General features: G+C 39.5%; 1 protein-coding gene across 1 annotated transcript in view; it reads right to left on the bottom strand.

Annotated features, from left to right (window-relative positions):
* Positions 1–25,138, bottom strand: part of LOC103272461 (VPS10 domain-containing receptor SorCS1-like) — a 97,108-nt gene that overhangs the window by 29,916 nt on the left and 42,054 nt on the right. The window contains exons 7-8 of the mRNA XM_021718516.1: positions 13,653–13,765; positions 7,489–7,620 (exon numbers count right to left, since the gene is read on the bottom strand). Of these exons, the coding sequence (XP_021574191.1) occupies positions 7,489–7,620; positions 13,653–13,765 (245 nt within the window). The remainder of the gene's footprint in view (positions 1–7,488; positions 7,621–13,652; positions 13,766–25,138) is intronic.

Genomic DNA, 25,138 nt, shown 5'->3' on the forward strand with positions numbered 1-25,138 from the left:
CTTGCCATAAACAAAGAATTGGCCTGTTTTGCAGAATCTAGGACACAGACCAAAGAAAACTATGCAATTACAAAAGAAAGGCTTTCCACTTTCAACCAAGTAAAGTGCCATTTATTTCCTATCCACGAGAATGCTTTTCTTCAAGTGAAGATATAAATAACCAAACCAGAAATTAGAGTTCATCAGAACATCATACTTCTAATTTATAATCTTTAGGAGAGTCCCTAGTGAAAATAATTAACTTCCTAGATTTGTTTTGGTTTATAATATTGCTTCGTTGGCTCTATCTGTATCATTTACAAAGTGAAGCAAGAAATTAAAAAATAATCTGTTAACAGAAATCATGTTCCATTTTTTAGCTTGCATCAAAGGACACTCAACAATGAACATATGCTTTGTGAAAAAATTATGCATAAGAAACACAACTAAATGAAATGTACATTGCATACAAAAATAATCTCAATTCAGAATCATGTGTTTTTCCACTCAAATAAATGAGTATGAAACTGTTGACAGATTTTGACAATATGTAAAATGTTTTCCATGCCACATGCACAAGTGTTTATCCTGTGTTGTTTTCATCAGATAATGAGTTGTTACATATATTTGAAAGTATATTATATATGCACTGAATACTATTTTGGTAAAGATGTTTATTTTTTAAATTTTAAATATGTAGGGTACAAATGTTCATTATGTAGGTACCCTTGTTGATGCGGAGTGCCCCTCCCTCCCCGGGCAGTTTCCCACTACTCCCCCACCCTCCCCTATTTATTTATTATTTTTAAAATATAACATATCTTAGGTTTTAATGCTGGTATCTTCACGGAATGTAGTGCGGAGCTTAAGTGAAATACCAAAGTTTACCCAGTTAATATTTGAAGAGTTGAGACTAGACTTCAGCTTTTGTTTGACTCCTAATCCTAGGGTATTTCCATTAAAAATATTTTTCTTGAGATGGTTGACAAAGAGATGGAAGAAGATTATTTGAAGAGTGGTCTGGCAGAGTGGGTTTAGGAAATGAAAACATGTATCATTCATAAATCGTGTTGCCACCCCTCATTCATCTGCAAAGCACACAAGTTAAAATATCAGTTCCAATGTCCAATGGCCAACATGGACCACAGTAATAAGCAATTCCTAACACCACCATCAGGATGGCCACGTTCTGTTTACTAATTAATATAATTGGTAATGTTTGAGAGAGTCGCTAGCTAGAAAAGACAGAATAAATTGCAATCTACTGAAAAGTATAACAATAGCCTTAATGAGAAAAATAAATACTTGTTAGATAAAGACTCAAGTGAAATAATGTGTGATTGCTAGGAGACTAAACCTGCTGAGGCAAACTGAATTTATTTCTTTTTCTGTCTGGTGAAAGATGTGTTGTCTTAACAAATTTCATTTATTCTTTATACAATCATCCCTCTTCTGCTGCTCTCATGCACAGTCTGTTTTCTTTTCTACTTCAGCTAAACAATCACGACCAAAAAAACATGTTATTCTTAGTATCTGCCTATTTAGTGGAATATGCCTATGATTCAAACGCAACCTACATTTCATTTAAATTACCACTTAAAAGGGCAGTGGGGACTCAGTACAAACATTAAAAAAGCTAATGTTTCCTAAGAGGTAAGGGAACCTGCTACAAGGGACCTGCTACAAGGAAAACAGGGATTCTCCTCGTAGTCTTCTTCACAAATGACGAAGATTAAATGCAGGAGTCAGAATCAACTAGGTGAGGCTGTGGTAACAATGTTAAATTCTCAGGGTCTTGAATCAACAAGGTATATTTCCTGCTCACGCATCATATCCACTGCAATACGGAAGTGGTGTTCAGGTCATGAGGTCACACAGGGATACAGGCTGCTGGAGAAGCCACTTTAAGCACTTCCATTCACTACATGCAGCACAGGAGGGAAAAGGAGCTCTCTAGGTTCTACAACTAGCATTTGGATACTTTAGCTTGGAAATGACACACATCACTTCTGCTGCCAACCCATTTGCCTGAATAAGTCCAATGGCTCTGTCCAACCAGAAAAGACTCATGGATACAACCCTATCATGAACTCAGAAGGCAGTGGGCTGGACAAATTTAGTCAACAACCATGATGTATACCAGACAAAGAATTCATTCAGCATCTAAACAATTTTTAAAGAAATCAAGATGGGAAACATACTCTCAGATTATTAGAATAAAAGTGGCAATTCTTGAAACACAAAATGGAGGAGTTTAAGGATAGTAGAGTCTGTGAATTAATAAAACACATAATCCAAAGAACTGGTATAAGGTAAAATATAGATTCAAAATGGTCTTTGGGAAATTTATTAGTGACAAAGCTACCCTGAGCCAAAATATTAATGCTTATCACAAAGTTGGCAGGAGAAATAAAAATCCTACTGAACATAAATAGCATTCTGGTGCCATGTTCAGAGAGAGCCTTGCCTGAGATGACATTAGAGCTGATTCAGGTGGTCAGTCCTGATCCTGTCACATTATTAAGGTCTCTTCAAATAGCAGTTGAGGAATATTCCATTTTATTCAACAGGGGAAGATCTTTCCTAACTCATACAACATAATTTCCAGATTGAATCATGGGTAAGCAGTAGAGTCAAATTCTATGTTCTAGTTAACACTAGCTCACTCAGTTTCATTCTTTCCTGGATGATGATCATGAAGAAACAAATTGGCCATAAATACTTCTTTCCCTTGGATTTCCCACCACCTGCTTTAAACTTATCTCTGCCCCCTTCTGCCATGTTTTTTTGATTCAACTCTCACCTACTATACATTCAGTTATAGTTTTCCCATTTCTAAGACCTTCCTTGTAAACTCTAGAGCATTTTGTAATTCAATTCCCCACATTAAGAAATCTGGACTGACAGGCAGACTGTGTGGGTATACAGAAAATTGTCTTAGATTATTAATTACATTTCACAATGAATCTCCTAGTTCTTAAAATGCTGCCAGTAGACTGTTCTATTTTCAGATCTGCCTATCCATTTTCCCATGGGTTTTGGGTTCTGCATCTGTCAAATGTGTACGGTAATACAAACAGCCAAGGAAGAAATATATTGTGTGTAGTTAGCATTTTTTCCAGTCTTTCTTTTAAATAATCTAATGCCCTTTAAGGATCCTGAAAGACAACACATGCAGATTCCTTATCTCCCCAGTGCAGCATCACAAGCAATCTCAGCAGAGCATAGTGGTCTTTCCTCCCTCCAGGAGAGTCAGATACAAATCTGCTCACCCCTGAGGACTCAGAGAAAAGCAGAGGAATAGAATACTTGAAGAGCAGAGTTAGCTCCATACCAGAGCAGCTGGCTTGAGGATAGCAGGATGTGCTGCCCCTGATGAGGCCAGCTAAGGGCAAGAGAGCCTTTTTTCACTCACCAGCGATCTTAAATAAAGACTGGTGGAACCCTCCCAGACAGAGGTCACTTGATTAACCCAACCCACATCATCCTGATAGCAGGGTCAAGTACTTCTCACTGTGAAGAATTTTCAATTTATTAAACAGACAAGATAGCTCAATTCAAGCCAGCATCCCTGCTCCCTGGGAATGCTCAGAGAGGAAGCTAAGGAAGCAGCGCTAAGAGCCATCTGCTAAGACCTGGCATTCCTATTCTTTAGGGCCCATCTGGCCAGGATCCCAGTTCTTCCCTTGCTGGGTGTTCTGTACTGTATTTTTACAAGAAAGGGGCCAATACATAAAGTCAGGGGATAAGGACAACCCTTTCCAAGTTTCAGCTAAGATTCAGAATGCAGTCTACAAAGGAGGAAGTTCATTGCTGTCGTTTGGTTTTGCGTTTGTCTTAAATGTTTGTGTAATGTGCTACAATGGAAGTCAGTTACCTTTATCTGTCTAGTCTTTTTTCTCCCTTTCCCACATTTTTATTTGAGGAATAATGTCCTTCTCTACTCTTAATCCACTGGGTTCAGGAAGGGTATAAAATGCCTGAATTTTCACTAACAGCACTCTGTCCTCATGACTGCAGCAACTGGTTAAGAGATGCCCACTTCATCCAGGTCAGACCAGTGAAAACTGTGAAGCTGGGGCTCTTGCTGGTCTGTGTTATCAGACCTGGGGCATTGTCTTTTGGATGTGGTTAATAAACTGGCTAAATAGAAGTTGGGGGCTCCTGTGGCCATCTTTGCTTTCCTATGTGCCGGCTTCATTCTCAGGCCAACTTCCCATATGGTAGCAAGGAAAACAGATGGAGAGAAAAAGGAAGTAATTTGGTAGCGTTTTTGAGTGGCTCTGAATTCATTCATGCCTGAACTGTATCTCTGGACTTCTCAGTTAAATGAGTACATAAATTCAGTTTTTTCCCATACAGTTGTTTGAGTAACTGAGTCAGAACAAAGAATAAAAATGCCCCTTTTAGATTAAAAACTACAGGTTTCCAGGAGGCAATCCTGTTTAATGGGGTCTGGACACATGCCTTGGTTTTATAATTTCACTTCATTACTCCACTTTCCCATCAGGGTAATAATGTTCTCCACAACTAAGATACGACTTTCTAATGTGCTTTGTTTGGCATCTGTGTGGTCACTGTGTTTACTGACGTGTTCTTTAATAGGCTGACGCAGCAACAATTTCCTTAGATAGTTATAATCTCTAGTTTGGTACCTTAAATTTGCAAAAGTTACATGAGCTCATGTCATTCATATACATTCTTTCTTTTTCTTCTTATCCTTGTTTTTTCTTCATTTTATATCATTCCATTCCTTATTCTTTTTTCCCTACTCCCGACATCCTCTCTTCTAATATATGTCTTTGACTATACTAAACAGTCTACTAGGCCTAAACATTTTTTTCTTTTACTACACTTCTTCTTATTATACAATGAGGATAAATGTAACCACTATCTACTTACCATCATTAAGCATGTACTCTAGAGCAAGTACTTTTCTATATTATTTGTTTAATCTTCTCAGAAAAACACCCCATGAGATGGGTGTGACCCTGACTACATTATTTAATTTTCCTTATCTTCCTCATTTATGAAATAGGCAAAAAAAAGTATCAGAGCTGAAACCAGAAACCTGGTTTATATTTATCTAAACCTGAGTTCCTTCTACCAAAATGGTTAGACTTCTTACATGTGTGCTAAGTCACATGGTCTTCAGAAAATCCAGCTGCTTTCAGATGTCTGATTAAATGATTCATCAGTAACTGATAATGGGTGCCAGAAGGACCATCACCCAGTTATCTGAGAATGCCTTTAAAGGAAGCATCCAGAAAGAACTGACAATGAAGGGAAACAAGAAGTCTGGAGAAAACAGTCAAAGCAAGGTACATCCATACATAAGTATAAGAAGTTCCACAAAATAGACCCTTCTACTTTCTAAATTTCCCTCAAAGAATCATGTAGGAAATATTACACTTTTAGGAAAAAAATGGAAAGTGTAAGAAATAAAAATGCACAGACGATGTGCACTCTTACTAACCTCCCCCCCAAAAAAAACCAGGCTCTAAATCTGTACCCTCTTCCATAATTGAAAGGATTATAATCTGGATTTCATGTAAAACCAATGAGATTTCAAAGGAGGAACAATTGCAAATGTTCATACTTAAAGATCTTGGATATAAATCTACTTTCCCTCTGGGTTCTCAGCAGTGCTGTGATTTTTTAAAAAATCAATTTTTTCCTCCCATCATATCACAGTGCTGATAATAATTTGTAGAATATGGTGGACATCTGGGTGGTAGTGGGAAAGTCAGATGCAAATCTGAAGAGTTACCTGCTGCCTGGCCTTCAACTTCACTTCACTAGGAAATTGGGTTCAATAGGCTTTCTGTGATAGCTCTCTTCATTATTTTCACAGAGAGAAAATTACAAATGTGAGTCTTCTGCCAAGTGAGAAGGAAGCATTTGAAAGGAGGGTGTGTGCTGGGAAGTGGGCCATTCCATAATTTGGTTTTGTTGTTAATAAGGTGGTTACAAAAGGTTCTCAAGTCATCTTGGAAGACTAGAGATCATGGGCTAGATGAATTTATTCAAAAGTAAATAGAAAGTCTCTAAGTACTGGAGGGGGAACAGTCAATATTTATTTAGTAGCTGTGAAGAATCTTATTTGCAGCCCTTTATACTTGGATGTTCTCTCTGAAAGGACATCATAAATCTAGCAAGTCACTGGGATGTCCCATCTCAGAGGACGTAAAGAGATTGCAGGTGAATACACAGGACAAACTTATGCAAACACAAATTTTTCAAAAAAGGTATGTTTTCTTGAAGTTTTCAATTCAAAGTTCATGAAAAAGCAAATAAAGAGATGGAATATATACTTAGATATAAGTTTAAAAAATCAGCTGGTGTTACATAAAAAGAGAATGTGTGAAGTGCTTCCACAGTGGTACTGATACTTCTTTGTAACAGAAGATAGAGATAAAGAGTATTTGTATAAGAAAGGCAGTTGTGGATATATCCTTTGTATCATATTGCATAACTCGATGTCCTCGATGTCCAAACTTTCATATTAAGCCAAATATTACTACAATAAAATAATGGGTTCCAATGCTATAATATTTAATTGAAGTGATTCATTTTTCACTATTCTGTAAAAAGTGTGGTAGCATTGCCGGTAGGTGATCCAAGAGAAGTCTCTGAGAGCAGAGGGTTAATCTATCCACCTGAAACAACTGAGAAAGCAAAATTATTCTGTTGCTAGAAGAACAACTAGACCAAGACGGATCATTTCAACTGAATGGATGAGTAAGAACAACAACATAATAATCCACCCTACAGAGAGGAAAGATTGTTTTGAAGTTAAAAGGAGTAAAGGGAAGAAAAATAAAAAACAATGAGAGCAAAAGGAAGATACACACACACACACACACACACACACACACACACACACACACACACACACATGCAGAGAGAGAGGAGAGAGAAAGAGAGACGTTAATGCTCCCGAAGATGTTGGAGATGTGGAGAAAGTGAACCCCACATAACCAGACTGGTACTCTGAAGTCAATATTACCCATTTATTATAGACATAAATTAGATCATTAGAGTATTAACAACATGTATAAAAGTTGTATCTTTTAAAAAAGATATGCATATCATGCCATTCCATTCTTATACCACTCTTGTGGTAAGATATAAATGGGTTCATCATCTATTATGGTTTAGCTACTTGCTTTTTTCACTTAATATCACTGGCAGATTTTTATGTTGGTATACACAGATGCATCTAATTCATTTTCAACATGGTAGAGTATTCCACAGTGTGCATACTTTTGCCATTCCCTTCAATAAATACTCTTGTATGTGTTTTTGGTGATGCTATAGTTAGAATCACCAGCTTTAGGATAAGAAATGGAGGACCAGAAAATTGAAGACTCCACAAACAGTTGGCATCCTCACTCTTAAGCCAGGAATCCCTAGAGTCTCCGCAGAGCTGATGTTGTGGTGTTCAGACTAGCAGTGGATGTGGCTCAGACTTCAGACAGAAACTGAAAATGTCCCCTGAGGACTCACCTGCTTCAGATCACTGGCTGACCTTCTGTTTTCTCCCATTGGATCCTGATAAGGTAAGACAAAGAGCTCAGCAGTGGTGGGTAAGCCAGGGAGCACTGCCACCAAGATGTGCTGGCCTGGAATCCCTGTGGCCTGAGGAAGAAACACAGAGGCACGTGTAAACACTGCAGAAAAGAATGATGAGAAGAGACTAGGTATTTGGCAGAGGGTGAAAGGTAGATGCGATGGATGGCAGCACCCTAAAGCAGGGTCCTGGGTGCATCAGTCAGGAAAGTACGTGAGAAGCAACTCTTAACTACAATTGCAGATGCTGGAGTCAAACTGTAATTTAATTCCAGCTCCAACACTGTGTAACATTAAGAACACTGCTTACCTTCTCTTTGCCTACAGTGTTTTGAATAGTAGTCATTCCTGCCATGTTAATTGTGATTTTGCAAATTAAATTAGTTACACATGAAGCATTTATAGCAGTGCTTAGGGATTCAAATGTTAGCTCTTCTTCTAGAGGGCATCTTTATGATCACACTATCTTTATCACCTGCCCCTCATGCCTTAGTCCTTTCTAACCTGACATTCCTTTGTTGCCCCACTGGAGTTACTCTTCAAGTAGACCAGTCACACCCTAATCACTTAAACCTAACAAGACTCTTCCATAGCATGATGCTTAGGAGGTGCCTGTTGACATCTTTGTAGCATCAGGCCTGATGGCCAGCCCTGCTTCCTGAAGTACTCTGAGCCCTTCTCTTTGCCATGCCAACTCTTCTGTTAAAATTATAGATATCCTTCAGGGATTTCCTTTTTGTCTTAGCTCATCTGTTCTCTCTTGAGCTTATATCCCATGATTTCTCCTTGAGACCCCTCTTTAGGTCATTACAATCCCAGCTTTTCTCTCCAACAGTCCAACTCAGATTATGTTCTTCTGTTCAAAATGCTTGCAATAACTCCCAGTGGTAATAGGACATAGTCAAGGCCTTCTGCAATATAGCTTCACATCTCCTTTCCAAACACACAACTCACAGGTCTCCTATACTCTAGCCAAATGCAGTGATGTATGATATCATTATTTCATCCTTTTCCTGTAAAAATTTTTGTATATGTCATCTTTTCCAGAATGTCTTTTCTCTATATTTGCTACTAAAACCCTACTTTTTCTTTTTTTTGAGTTGTAGTCTCACTCTGTCACCCAGACTGGAGTGCAGTAGCTGCTCCCGGCCACCGCAGCCTCGACCTGCTGGGGCTCCGGTGATCCTTCCACCTTAGCCTTCCAAGTAGCTGGAACTACAGGCACATGCTACCACACCCAGCTATTTGATTTGTTGTAGAGATGAGCTCTCACCAAGTTGCCCAGGTGGGTCTCGAGCCCGCGGGCTCAGTCAATCCACTCACCTCAGCCTCCCAAGGCGCGGGATTACAGGTTGAGCCACCGAGACGGCAAAATCCTACTTTTTCTTCATGAGTCATCTTAAAGTCTACTTATTTTAGTACGTTTTTCATTACTTTCCAACTAGTTGATTGTTTCCGAACTCATGTTAGTATCTTTTATCAAGGTAGCAAAAAAAAAAAGGTCACGTATTGAATTCTTACAGAGCGCCTCACATTGTGCTAAGTAGCTTAAATATTTTATGCAATGTCCCACTCCCCCAACAACAACCCTTTGAACCAAGGACCGGGGTTCTCAGGAAACTGACTTGAGTTTACTATGTAGAATGTTTATTAAGGAGTGCTCTGGCATGGTACTGATACAAATTAGGCACATAGCCCAATGGAACAGGACAGAAAATCCAGAAATTTAACTATGAACCTTTAACCAACTCATCCTCAACAAAGTTGACAAAAACAAACATTGGAGAAAGAAAACCATATCTAGCAAATTGTGCTGGGAAAACTGTATAACCATATGCAGAAGTGTGAAACTCTACCCCTACCTAGCACCATGTACAAAAACTATCTCAAAATGGATCAAGAACTTAAATATGGATCCTCAATCCTTTTTTTTTTTTTTTTTTGGTTGACAACACTTTTTTTTCCTCTTTTAATTTTTATTTTAAAATTGTGGGGTACAATTCGGGGTTAGGTATACAAATATTCATTGTGCAGGTACCTTTATTGATGAGGTGTGCCCCCCTTCCCCAAGCAGGTATCAACTACTGTTAATCCCACCTCCACCCTCCCCCTCCCCCGCAGTTTCCCGCTACTGTCAATCATCTTCTTATAGTAATATGGTAGTTGTTCAAGGTCCACTTATGAGTGAGAACATGTGAAGCTCAGCTCTTTGTTTCTGTGAGAGATTACTCAGGATTATAGACTCTAATTCCATCCAGGTTGCTGCGAAGTTCATGATTTTGTTTTTCTTTATGACTGTGTAATACTCTATTGGGTATATGTACCACATTTTTTTAATCCAGTCCTCTTTTGATGGGCAACACGGTTGGTTCCATGTTCTTGCTTTTGCGAACAATGCTGAGATAAACATATGTGTGCAGGTATCTTTTTTATAGAGTCATTTGAATTCTTCCAGATATATTCCCAGTAGGGAGATTGTGGGGTTATAATTATAAGAATCTTAAAGAAAAATTTAGGAACACCCTCCTGGACATCAGCCTGGGCAATAAATTCATGGTCAAGTCCTCAAAAGCAAATGCTGTTAATCTAAAATTGACAGTTTTTTATCAAGTTAAAAAGATTTTGCATAGCAAAAAACCTGTCAGAGTAAAGAGACAACCCACGGAATGTGAAAAAATATTTGCAAGCTATGCATCTAACAAAGGTCTAACATCCAAGGTCTACAAGGAACTCAAATTGCCAGGAGAAAAAAATAATAACCCTATTAAAAAGCAGACAAAAGACATGAACAGACACTTCTCAAAGGAAGACATCCAAATGACCAAAAAATATCGGAAAACATATTCAGTTTCATTAATCCTCAGAGAAATGCAAATCAAAACTACAGTGAGATATTACCTCACACCAGTCAGGATGGCTATCATTAAAAAGTTTTTTTTTAAAAAAAACTACAGGTGTTGGTGAGGGTGCAGAGAAAAGGGACTGCTTCTACACCATTAGTGGGAATGTAAGCTAGTTCAATCTTTGTGGAAAGCAGTGAGAAATTTTCTCAAAGAACTAAAAAACTGATCTACCATATAATCCAAAAATCCTATTTCTGGGAATATACTCAGAGAAACGTAAATAACTTTATGAAAAAGACACCTGCACATATATTCATTACAGCACTATTCACAGTAGCACAAATATGAAAGCAACCCAGATGTCCATTGAAAGTGGACTGGATAAAGAAAAGGTTGTACATATACACGATGGAATACTATACAGCCATAAAGAAGAACAAAATTATGTCCTTTGCAGTAACATGGATGCAGCTGGAGACAATCATTCAAAGTGAACTATCACAGAGACAGAAAAACCGAATACCACATTTTCTTACTCATAAGTGGGACTTAAACATTGGGCATGTGGGCACAAAGGCAGGAACAACAAATGATGGGCACTACTAAAGAAAGGAAGGAGGGAGGAGGGATAAAAAGCCCACAACCACCCATTCGGTACCAATTCCACTACTGGGGGAAACAGGGCTTGCTAGAAGCCCCACCCTCACCTGCATGCAATTTACTTATGTAAAAATTCCCCACATGTACCTCATAATTCTAAAATATTTCTTTTTCAAGAAGCGCTCTTGGAAACAGTACCTATGGGAGTGAAGGGAAGGAAGTAAACATGGGCAGGGGAGAAATTGGTCCAGTGATAGCCTCAAGAGATCCTATGAGAAGACAACTCCTTTAGGAGTTGCCTTAAATTGGGCTGACATGGCCAGAATTTTATCTGACTAACACAGTCCATCATCAGACATGAGCTACCCTGGGAAGAGATATGACCTGGAACAAAGCAGTTGAAACTGCTGCCCATAACACCCCTTGTTGCTAAGACAACAAATCTTTCCCTGGACAGAGATCTGGGCAGTCCATCTCTATTTCCACCCCAGGAATGGTAGCTGTAGGGAGGTTAAACAGGGACTCAAGAACATCTAGGAAGTGACGGGTGATGTTTATAAGGCCTGGCATGACTGTGAAGCCTGTGCTGCCAACCAGTGCTCTCTGCCTCCCTGCTCCCAATACTTACACATACCAGCTTCTGTTACTCCATACTACAATATGCCCCTACTAAACTGTAAACTCAGAGATTATAATCTTCATTATACCCACAAATGTTTAGTGAATAACTTTCAGTTAATGGTTTCATGGTGAAATGTCAATAGCAAAAGCCATTTGATGAGGAAAAAGCAACCAATTTCATACCAAATTCTGACTCATAATTAATAGGAAGAAAACAGCAAATAAGCTGACTCTAAGTTGCACCCTAGGTAGGGTTCATTAGAAAACACTTGGCAGTGTGGTTTAAGAAAGTGTCCGAGTGTAATTACTGATCTCAAAGACAGTGTTAAACGCTGGAAACCAAGCTTGCCTCTTGAGATTGGGTAACTAGGGAGCCTTGGAAACCAGAAAGTATTAACCCCACAATCACCACTGCTACAAACCTGCCCTGAGGGATGCTGTTGCAGCCTGTTTACTCTGAGTGGACCTGATTATGCTATGTAGCAGCTTAGCAATGTTGATGAGCAGTAGTTTTTAGCCTACTGGACAGCTGGAAGAAAGGTGGAGGCCCAGAGCATCTGATCTCTAGACAGTAAGTAGGAAGAGAAATCAGACTGGAAGGGTTGGTCATTGTTGAGCTAACGCCTGTTTGATAAATCACTACCAATAATGTCATGGATGCTGAGAGCCATGAAGACACAGAAGTAAGGTGGCATTTAATCAGAGGCACATGAAGATAACCCCTCCTCATGCCAATAGTTCATCCATCCATTTCTTTTTGTAATGCAGCAAAGGATGGCAAGAAAGTAGGCAGAAAACCACAAAATTAAGATGCAAACCTTAATGATCTGACTCCAGAACATGATTTTTAACTGCATGTTGGGCAAGTTAGCTAATGTTTCTATGTTCAGTAAAATGACAATAATCACAGTTCCAGCATCATAAGCATATTGGAGGGATAAAATACATTAAATAAAGCAAAGCACTGAAAAGAGTACCTGGAATATTGTATGTGCTAAATAAATATCAACAAGGGTAATGGTGTGAAGAAGACCAGATCTTTGCTGAAAGCTGTTAGATCTTTTTTTCTAAATAGTGGTTATCTGAATGCCCTCAACCCATCATCTTTTTGTGTCATATGATGCCATATGTTGGAAGCAGGAAAAATTGTACCGAAAAACCAAACTATCTTTCTCTTTGGGCTGAGAAGATACCACAGGAAAAGGTAACTCAGTTTTACTTTCTACATTTGTGCAACAAGTTCAAGCAGCTCCATGAGTGACTATCCCACTCCCCTGTTCACTCATGAAAGTAGAATGGGCAGGGGGAGATGTGCTTAAAAGAAAGTGTCTTCTCCAACTGTCAGTGACATGTGCCCAGAGAGGAATAAACTATCCCCCTTAGTATTCTCCCAGAAAGCATTGAAGGTTGTGTTGCAAAAACTCAGACGTTGAACTCAGGCCTTTCACTTCAATTTTGTAGCTTCATCACCTATTAGCTGTGAGAGTTTAGAATTTCAGCTGCCATATCTACAAATGAGGATAATAATTCCTTCTTGGGGCTGTAATAGGAGGGAAATGTCTTTAAGAGAATGGGGACACACAAATAATGACTAACCATTTTGTCCTGAATGCCTTCTCTATTCTTATGCTCAGAGTTATGTAGCTGGAACCCAGTCCACTCTTAACTGGTTGTACTCACCCTTGAGGACACTTACATGCTGTGACCCTTCACAATTATGCACATAGCTGGTTTTACGATCCCTGATCATGAACTCTGCTATGTACTGTAACAAGTGTTCATGTCCTTCTCTAGGCAGAATAAGCTTCACAGAAGGCAGTGACCCAATGCTTGTCTTTGGTTGTATTTCCCATAGTGCATACAGCATGTCTGCACATGAAGGGCTCAGCTGTGTAGCTATCAGAGTGATTAACTGATCTTCCCATGGGCTCCAACTCCTTCCTGTCATTTCTTTGTGCAAGGGTTCCTTCTTCATAAAATTCTTCAAGGACAGAGCAGAAATGTACCCAGGCAAGAGAGGGAATTGTTTGTACTCACTTCCACCAGGGACTTTTTGATGACTCGGCTGATGTCCCTCCTCCACTCAGGGATGTCTGGATTGTAGTCATCCAGGTTTGGGGAAAATGACAAGCGAAGAGACTGGAATTCCTCTGGGGAAACAATAGTAGGTGGATTACTCTAAGTCAAATAGTTCCATTAAGAAGTATGTTAAACTTTATATTTTTTTGCAAAGCCCTAATAGAAGGTCCTTTTCCTTCACAGTCCTCAGAAGGCAAATTCATTATTCCGCCCCTGTTATTTAACCTGTTCCTTATTTTCTAAGCATAAGTCCTAACTCTGGTCCATGATTGCTTCTGCAGCCTTTGCCTATTACACACGGTGTTCCTCTGCCTAGAATGTGCCATTCTCCACAATGCCTATGCTCAGAGTATCCAAGCTCTAGCACTCCCTTATTGACTCCCCTCCCTCATGACATTTTAATTGTCTTTTTTATGGCACCACTGCTTTTTACACATACTTTTATTATTATTAATATAGGATTGTAAAATAATTATGATACTTAATAATTATTTATTAATATTATATTAATGATATGATACTCATTAAAAATTATAATCATTAATGTAGTCATTCTATTGCTATCTTTTGTTTGCACAGGAGTTTTACTTAATGGGATTTTGTATTATTCAAGGATTTTCTTAGCTGTCTCTGTCACCCCTGAGTTAGTCTGCATTTTCCAGGAAGTTGGATGGTAATCACACAAGCAAGGATTGCATGAGGGAAATCATCTGGGAGAAAATTTGGGAAGGCCATCAGAGAAGGCACGCAGAACCTTCAGTCTATATAGGACTGTGCGTTATACGACAGAGGACAGTGAAAGAGAAGGAAGGAGGGCTGGGTGACTGCTCTGCAGTCTGAGGAAGATTCAGCAAGACTGTTCAGGAGTTTCCGAGCCAACGTTGGCTGGCAGAGGAATCCCCTGTGTCCCAGGAATGGGGCAGGCTTAGTATTACTGCCACACTATGTCATTGGCTGTCTTGGCCCTAGCCTGGTGATGGGTTGCAGAGCACCGTATGGGGGTCTTGATCGACTAATCTATACATAGTTGGAGGTTTGTGAAGTGTCTGTGAAGCTCGGCTCCCTGTCGACACTACACTTTTTTCAGAGAGGCCTTTCCACCTACCCATCCTTAAGTGGTCTCCCTTCCACTCCCCACATGTCACTCATCACCGGACCCTATCTGTCTCTGCCACACTTATTGCTGTTTCAATTATTTTGTTGTTATCGCATGTCTTTCAAACTGGAATATGAGCTCAGTGAGAAGGAGGGCTCTGCGTTTCTGGCCCTTGGTGCCATGCCTAGCACATGGTAGGTTTTCAATTACCGTGTATGAGTCATTTAAAGAATACATGTTTGTTGAATAAGTAAATGCTTAAATTACAGTGAGGGCTCTCTGTGATTCATGTATTTACTTATTCAATAAGCATATCCTGTTTTAAGCAGGTGCTTGTGTTTCAGTAGGAGCTAAGCAACATCAGGGATTACCCTTATCTATTCAGGAAGCAGAAAAACCTACTTGTGCATTTCCTAACAATGCTAAAGAGTTACCGACTATATGCTTTGAAAACTCTTACACTATAAGGCGTGTATTCATAGCAGTTATCCTACTTCAAATATGTATTTTTCAAAGCTTATCTATCTTAGGAGTCACTAATCACCTTTGTAAACACTACCCATTCAGTTTTGATGGAGAATAATGAAATGCACATTAATTGTGTGATAAATAGTGGCACCAAAGTTTCACCCACTCAGTCCTCACTTTTTGCTCTGAAGATACAAGTTTACGACATTTCCAATTTCTCTGCACCTCTTACCACACTACAGAGACTTCATCTACCAGGGAAGATATTTATGTCAGTGAAAGGACATGAGTGAGAAAATGGTGCAGCTCCCTCTGTAATTATTAGCATGTCAAGGAGGGAGAATGGCACAGTAGTGTTAACTTAAGTTTATTCAAGAACTAGAGGATGCGTGTGGGAAGAATGAAAAGGGTAAACACCAGTAATAGATACTTTTGGCAGGTGTTAGAGAGATGAATTCTACACATTTACATTTTTTAAAATGTATAAGTAAATCTGAGGTCCAGAGCAAATTAGAAGAAACAAGGCAAATTAGATTTTCTTTGTTCTTGTCTACCCTGTGTCTTTGGGTGGGCAAGCCTTCTTCTGTCAACATCCCAGATGTAGTGCTTTCTTCACTCTGAGTGTGACAAGGCTTCCCCTCAGTTTGATTAAACTTTAAACAGGTTTCCTTCTGATTATAAACCCTTTTCTTGAAGCATTTACTCTGGAAAACTTGCAACTCCAAATTATTTCTTCATCCTTTGAGACGTGAATTTTCTACAACGAAGGAACATCTTTCTCAAGGACCTGGTTGAGACCCATTCCTTTGAAATGTAAACATCAAAAAAGATAGTGCCCCTCCCTATCTCTCAGTATCTCTGAGAGTCTGACTTCTCTGAGCAACATTGAACTAACACCGACGATATCACACTGATCACCCCACAAGCTCTCTAGTGTCCTTCAGTACTTTCCTGCTAGCTAAACCCAGCATGTAATCTGTCCTGCCTTTTGTCTCAGTTGAGTTCAACCTAGCCTGTTTAAATCTGCCTGGGACAATTTTTCTTTAATGGGTCACACCTGTCATTAAAACTTTCTGATAATGGATATAAAACTATGGAGGATGTAGCTGACCAAAAACAACTTAAGGATGATTAATGGCTCAGGAATCTGATTGGAGGGAGACAACTTTTCTCACCCAAGCTTTTAATGAAGAGATATGTAGCAACCCATTTCATCCTTGTCTGATGCCTTTAAAGATATTGCAGAATGGAAGAACCAAGAATAGTAAGGATGTGGGAGGTACTTAGAAACAAGTGTGTACGTGTTGGGGGGAGAGCATAAATGCAGTCCCCCACTACCACAAATTATGCGGTCAATTTTCCCACATTTGGGGAAATCCCAAGGGTCAGCACACCCAGAGTGCAATGGATAAGCCTCACTCTAGGAAAACCACCTTCATGATCATGGTATCTCCCCTGCCAGGTAAGCATGATGATTCAGAATTTTTAGGCTCTGTTTGTCTATTATACTTATCTCATATTTTCTCACCTGTAAAATGAATAATGATAGAATATTTCTCACAAATCTGTTTGGAGGATTCAATAAAACAGATTATACACATCAAGTGCTTAGAATGGATACCGGTAGTTAATAAGAGCTTCATTCTTACTGGGGTTAGGTGATATCTCAATGTCAATGTGTACAAAAAAGATACCTGCACACGTATGTTTGCTGCAACTCTATTCACAATAGCAAAAACTTGGAACCAACCATGTTGCCCATCGAAGCTGGACTAGTTAAATAAAATGTGGTACACATACACAATGGAATATTATGCGGCCATAAAGAAAGACAAACATATGGACTTTGCAGCAACTTGGATGGATTTAGAGTTGATCATACTCAATGATCTATCACAGAAACAAAGAACAGAGTACCATATGTTCTCACTTATAAGTGAAACTTAAACAATTTTAATACTATGAGGAAGGGATTGGCAGTAGTGGGAAACTGTCAGGGGAGGAGGGTGGGACTGGCAGTTGAGGGAAACTGCTACAGGAGGGAGGGGCATACCTTATCAACAAGGGTACCTGCCCTACATCTTTATAATAAAAAAATACATACTTTGTATGTTATATGCTGTATTTTTTATAATAATCTAGAAAAAAATAGAGTGTTATCAGGAAAATGATGAAAAAAAGCTTCATCCACATTAATTATTATCACTACCACCATTATTATTATCAGATCTGTCACCAAAGAGCAGAATGACTTTAAGCCAGTAATTCCCCATGTCTGGGCCACAATTTCCTATCTGTAAAATGACAAGCTGGACCAGAAAAGTCTAAGATACAAGGATCCGCTGCTGTGATTCTAATGAGAAGGTGGTCAACATGCTTAAATAAGAGGACATCTGTTGGGCTAATGAGTCAGTGCCCATTAATGGGACCTGGTACATCCAGCAGGAAGAGAGGAAAATGACCATAAGTTGAAAAATAAATGATTCCATTAAGGAAGGTAATTTCAGAGTATGGGTCCTGGGTCTAGGTAGGGTGGGTTGGAAGGCCAGCAGCACCACTTACTAGCTGAAGCAAGTTATTTACCTTTCTGAATAAAACAAGGATAATAACATCACTTACCTTATACTAGCGTTCTTATAGAGATTAAACACATTCTCAGTACGTAAAAATGGAGAAGAGAAGCAAAAGATCTCCCCATTACATACTACACAGCCTTTGACCACCAGATACCACACTGATGGGGCTTCCTTAGGAAAATAATAACCCTAATTTACTTCTTCTTCTTACTGTTGGGCTGACCAAGCCACTTTAGAAGGGAAGGAGGCAGGAAAAAAATGAACTCCCTAACATCCAGCCATGAAAGGAATAGTGTTGTCCTTGAGGCCTTTTGATCGTCAGATGTGTTCAAAGTTGCTTATAAATTATTTTCTGATTTTGAAAGTCAAGTTGGCAAGATGAGAAATGAAAAAGAGAGCCTGGGTGACTTCCGCAAGATGGCAATAGGGCAGCATGGTCTGTGAGACCCTCTGCGAAGGAGAACATTCATAAAGACCCTAGCTCTCTCCCACGGGCTGCAGCTCCCATCCTCAGCAGCCTGCTCTTCACGGGGAGCTCAGCCACCGCCGCTACCACTGCTTAAACATCACGGCAGTCTGGGCCACCGCCGTAGCTGTGGATGCTGCCGCTGCGCTCATTGCCCGCCCATGCCTGAGGTGACCCACGACTTAGGACCGTGAGGCCCCACAAGCAGGATCTACTGAGATCGTCACTGCCATGGCTGCTGCTGCCACTGCCACTGCCACTGCTGTGCCACACCCTTCACCCGGAGCCAGGCTTGTGGAGTTTCCCCTGTGTACAGGGAGGTGGCCGCCACCACTGTAAATACCGTTGCCGGATCCCTCCCTTCCTGGGTGACCTCCGAGCTGCAGTCTTCAGCAGCTGCAGATAAAGGTCTACTCGAGGGGTGAGGTATCACCACCTGCTGGGGATCCAAGGTAACAACATCAAAACGGGAATGACAGATGCTCTTCCCCCTTGATAAATAGATAAGGCCAGATCTCAGTAATAGACTGGGCAGGGAGCCCATACCTGAACTGTTCTTCACAGCAGGCCAGGGGCAACTGACCCCCACTGTGAACAATTCTACCAGCCTGCAAAGACATCTAGAAATCAGAGCTGAAAGGACATTGCACTTAAAGGAAAAGTCTCAGAATGTGCTTGGATGGTTCTGTTAGTTTACTGACCTTAATCTATCCCTTTCTTTTCTTTTCTTTTCTTTTTTTTCTTATTTCTATGTAAACCCCATCTTTGTATAGAGGAATAGCACACAAATAAGGAGGTTGGTTAGCTTGTACATTAGCATCATTGTATGTTTTAGTTTTTTATATGGTTGTTGGTTAGTTTTTAGTCATGGTAAGTGTTTTTCTTTTTATTTGTTTCAGTATTTGTATCTCTTTTCACTTGCTAGTTGGTACACTCATCTGTTTTCCCTCTGACTCCTCTCTGTCTCCACCCCTCTCTTCCCCCCACTGCCTGCTCCATTCTCTTCCCTCTGTTAACCTCATATTGCTTTCAGGGAGTAAACATACAACCCCACTGCATGGACAGATTTCAAGGAAGTGGGAAGTGGGTTCCAGACTATCCATAAACCTGTTGGCGGATACCGGGATCTGCAGAGAGATTCTGAATCAAAGCTCCCCCTTTTATTAAATCTCAAAACTGCAAAAAGGACTGCCCTCAACCTACAGTCCAATTCCAGAACTGAAAAAAGCAAGAGGAAATACATTAGGAAGAATAGGAGATTGAACAAACAGAAGTAAAAGTTACCCCTCCACCCAAGAATAACCAAATTAAAGAAGACAGGGAAGTGGAGGGAAGGGAAAAGTAGGGAGGAAAAATCTGCACAAATGAAGAAAAACCAAAAGAAGAATATAGGGCTCAAACAGACCTCTGGAAGGTCAGACACTGAAAAAACAGACTTTGGAACACAAACAATGAAGGGTCCCCAGAATGACTAGTCACATGCAACAAATTCAGACACTGAGACATTAATAGAGAAAATTTTTAAAAAATGAGGAGAGACAAGAAGAAAATAAGAAGGAGCTGATGACAGAAATAACAGCAGTAAAGAATACTGTGATGGAAATAAATAACAAACTAAGAAGCATGGAAAGCAGAATTAGCCAAGCAGAAGAAAGAATCTCAGAGCTTGAAGACCAAAATACAGAAAGATGAATGATTACTTCAAGAGACCCAATCTAAGAGTAATTGGCCTTCCTGAGGCAAAGAGAGAGTCAGAGGCCACACTGGAACAAACATTTCATGAGATCATTCAAGAAAACTTCCCTCATTTCATCAGTGATGCAAAAATTCAGACACAAGAGATTCAGAGAACTGCTGCAAAGCAACAAATGAGAAGACCAACTCCCAGACACATAATAATTCTCCTAAACAAAGTAGCCATAAAAGAAAAAATTCCAAAGGCAGCAAGAGAAAAAGGTCAGACTACCTACCAGGGAAGACCTATTAGAATAGAAGCAGATTTATCTACAGAAACCCTCCAGGCTACGAGAGCTTGGAGCCCCATCTTCAGTGTTCTAAAAGATAAATAATTTCAACCGAGAAAAACCTACTCAGCCAAGCTAAGCTTCATCAGTGAGGGAGAATTGAAATCTTTCACAGATATCCAATCCTTAAGAACCTATGTTACCACCAGACCACCTCTACAAGAAACACTTAAGAAAGTACTGAACACAGAAGAAAAGAGAAAAAGAAAAACAAGCCGGGCTCGGTGGCTCAGCCTGTAATCCCGCGCCTTTGGGAGGCTGAGGTGAGTGGATTGCCTGAGCCCGCGGGTTCGAGACCCACCTGGGCAGCGAGACCTCATCTCTACAATAAACCAAAAAATCAGCCGGGCGTGGTAGCGCATGCCTGTAATTCCGGCTACTTGGAAGGCTGAGGCGGAAGGATCGCCATAGCCCAGCAGGTCGAGGCTGCGGTGGCCGGGAGCGGCCACTGCACTCCAGTCTGGGTGACAGAGTGAAACTCCAACTCAAAAAAAAAAAAGAAAAACAACGTTCTTCACAAGAATACAGGCAAAAGATTAAAAACGCACATGAACCAACTCCAAAACCAAAAGAAAGACAACAAACAAACAGGAACAACAACTCTGTAAGAACCTTATGACAGGGATCAACTCTCACATTTCAATAATTAACCTAAATGTGAATGGACTAAATGCACCACTGAAAAGACATAGAATGGCAAAATGGGTAAAATATCACCAGGAAACAATTTATTGCCTTCAAGATACTCACCGTACTAGAAAGGACACTCACAGACTCACAGTAAGAGGATGGGAAAGAAACTTTCAGGCGATGGAACACAAAAGAGAGGAAGAGTCGCGATCTTAATTTCAGACAAATACCCTTTAAGCTCTCAAAAATAAAAAAGATACAGAAGGCCACTACATAATTATAAAAGCTTCAATCCATCAACAAGAAATATCCATCTTAAACATATATGCACCCAACATAGGAGTGCCAATTTTCATAAAGCAGCTTCTACGTAAACTCAAAAAAGATATCAACTCTAACACTATCATAGCTTGGGACTTCAATACCCCACTCACAACCCTAGATAGATCATCAGGACACAAAATTAGCAATGACATCCAGAACCTCAATGTGACTCTTGACCAAATGGACTTAATTGAAGAACACTCCATCCAATGACCACAGAATACATTCTACTCATCACCGCATGGAACGTACTCTAAGATCAACCACATACTTGGCCATAAATCAAGCATAAACAAATTTCAAAAGATCGAAATTTTACCATGTACCTTCTCGGACCACAGTGGAATAAAAATAAACATCAACACCAACAAGGTACCCCCCAACCCACAAATACATGGACACTAAGTAGCATGATGCTAAAAATCTCTTGGGTTAATGATGAAATCAAAACAGGGATTAAAAAATATCTGGAAACAAATGAAAATGAAGAAACAACTTACCAAAATCTCTGGGATGCCATGAAAGCTGTAGTAAGAGGGGAATTCATATCTCTACAAATGCACATGAAGAAAATGGAAGGATCACAAATTAACAGTCTAACAAGCCAGATTGTTGGAAAAGCAAGACCACCAAAACCCTAACTTCAGCAGAAGAATCCAGATCACCAAAATAAAAGCCCAAATCAAGGACATAGAAGACAAAAAGATAATACAAAAAAATTAATGAAACAGAAAGCTGTTTCTTCAAAAGGATAAACAAGATTGATGGTCCCTAGCTAGACTGACCAAGAAAAAGAAAGAAAAGGCCCAAATAAACACAATCAGAAACACAAAAGAAGAAATCACATCTGACCCTGAAGAAATACAAAAGATCATTAGAAACTACTATGTACACTTGTATGGAAACAAATGTGAAAACCTTAAGGAAATGGAGGACTTTTTGATATCACACAATGTGCCTAGGTTAAAACAAGAAGAAATTGAGACCCTAAATAGACCAATAACAATAAAAGAAATTGACTATGTAATACGAAAACTATCTACAAAAAAAAAAAAACCCTGGACCAGATAGCTTTCCAGCAGAATGCTACAAGACATTTAAGGAGGAGCTGATACCAATCCTACTGAAGGTATTCCAGGTGATTGAGAAAGATGGAACTCTCCCCAAATCATTTTATGAAGCTAACATCACATTGATACCCAAGTCAGGTAAAGACCCAACAAAGAAAGAGAGCTACAGGCCAATATCTTTGATGAACATAGATGTTAAAACTGTTAACAAGATCCTAGCAAACCGGATTCAACAACACATCTCAAAAATCATCCATCATGACCAAGTAGGCTTCATCCCTGGGATGCAAGGCTGGTTCAACATTCGCAAAACCATAAATGTAATTAAATACATCAACAGATGTTAAAACAAAAACCACATGATTATATCATTAGATGCAGAAAAAGCTTTTGATAAAATCAAACACCCCTTAATAAAAACCCTCAAACATCTAGGCCTACATGGAACATGCCTCAAAATGGTAAAAGCCATCTATGAGAAACCCATAGCCAGCATACTCCTAAATGGACAAAGAGGAACCAATTCCCCTGAAAACTGGAACAAGACAAGGATGCCCACTCTCACCCCTCCTGTTCAATATAGTATTGGAAGTACTGGCTAGAGCAATCAGAGAAGAGATGGCAATCAGGGGTATCCAAATAGGAAAGATGAAGTCAAGTTATCTCTCTTTTCAGATGACATGATTGTGTACCTTGAAAACCCAAGAGAATCTGTCAAAAACCTCCTTACACTGATAAAGGACTTTGGCAAAGTCTCAGGGTATAAAATAATTGGGCAAAAGACAATAGCATTTCTTTACACCAATAATAAACAGACAGAAACCCAAATAAAAAGCATAATTCCATTCACAATAGCCAATAAATAAATAAATAAATAAATAAATAAATAAATAAAATGCCTTGGCGCCTTCCTAACCAGAAACGTGAAATAGCTTTACAATGAAAACTATAAAACACTGCTCAAAGAAATCAAAGATCACACAAACAAGTGGAAAAATATCCCCTGCTCATGGATTGGAAGAATCAACATTGTGAAGATGTCCATCCTAGCTAAGGCAATTTACAGATTTAATGCAATACCCATCAAATTACCAGCAACATTCTTCTCAGACCTAGAAAAAACAATACAGGAATTCATATGGAAACACAAATATCCAAGAATAGCCAGAACAATCCTCAGCAAAGAAAAAAAAAGCAGGAGGTATCACATTACCAGACTTCAAACTTTACTATAAAGCTACAATAATCAAAACAGCTTGGTATTGGTACTAAAACAAGCATATAGACCAATGGAATAGAATTGAGATTCCAGAAGCAAAACCTCAATTTCTCAACCAACTCATCTTTGACAAAGCCTCCACCACCTACCACTGGGGAGAGGAGAACCTGTTCAGTAAATGGTGCTGGGAAAACTGGCTGATCACATGCAGAAGACTCAAACAAGAACCCTATCTATCCCCATACACAAAAATTAACTCTAAATGAATCAGAGACCTAAATGTAAAACCACAAACCATAAGAACCTTAGAAAATGCAGGACATACCCTTATGGAAATTGGAACTGGCGTCCAATTCCTGAGCAATATCTAAAATGCACGGGCCATAAGAGATAAAATAGACAAGTGGGACCTCATTAAACTGACAAGCTTCTGCAAAGCTAAAGAAACCATCAATAGAGCAGAGAGACAGCCCCCAGACTGGGAAAATGTATTTGCCAACTCCAGGTCTGACAAAGGCCTAACATCTTGGATCTACAAGAACTCAAACATGCTGAAAAGAAAAAAAACAAACAACCCCATTATAAAGTGGGCAAAAGATATGAACAGACAAAAAAGAGATTTTTGAAGTATTTAGAAATCATAAATTTATCTTAATAAATCAACAACTTTTAAGTTGAACTTCCCCAAAATTATGCAATTTTATTTTTATTTTATAAAAGGAAGACATCCGAGTGGCCAATAGACACATGAAGAAATGTTCCACCTCACTAATCATTAAGGAGATGCAAATCAAAACTACACTGAGATACCACCTAACTCCAGTCAGAATGGCAATTATCAATAACAAAAAGTAACAGATGCTGGAGAGAATGTGGTGAAAAGGGAACACTTCTACACTGTTGGTGGGAGTGTAAACTAGTGCAGCCTCTGTGGAAAGCAGTGTGGCAATTCCTAAAAGCTCTAAATATCGACCTTCCATATGACCCTGCAATCCCCCTACTGGGAATATACCCTGAAGAACGCAAGTCACTCTATCAAAGAGACATCTGCACACGTATGTTTATCGCAGCATCGTTCACAATAGCAAGAACCTGGAAGCAACCGTGCTGCCCATCCAAAGAGGACTGGATTTTAAAAATGTGTTACATATACACGATGGAATACTATGCAGTCATAAAACAGAACAAAATCATGAATTTCGCAGCAACCTGTATGGAACCAGAGTCTATAATACTGAGTGATCTCTCACAGAAACAAAGATTTGAGTATCACATGTTCTCACTCATATAGTGACTTTGAACATCTATCATAATACTAAAAGAAAAGAACTGACAGTGATGGGAATAAATGGGGGGGTGGGGAGGAGAAGGGAGGTGGTACTAACAGTAGTGAATATCTGTCTGGGGATGGGGAGACACCCCTTATCAACAAGGGTGCCTGAACGATGCATATTTATAAACCTAACCCTTAATTGTACTGCACAATTTTAAAATTAAAAATTAAAAAATAAAGCCGGGCTCGGTGGCTCAGCCTGTAATCCCGCGCCTTTGGGAGGCTGAGGTGAGTGGAT

This window comes from Carlito syrichta, unplaced genomic scaffold (assembly GCF_000164805.1).
Source record: "Carlito syrichta isolate Samal-C Ts95f unplaced genomic scaffold, Tarsius_syrichta-2.0.1 Scaffold312570, whole genome shotgun sequence".
In the NCBI taxonomy this organism is placed as follows: Eukaryota; Metazoa; Chordata; class Mammalia; order Primates; family Tarsiidae; genus Carlito; species Carlito syrichta.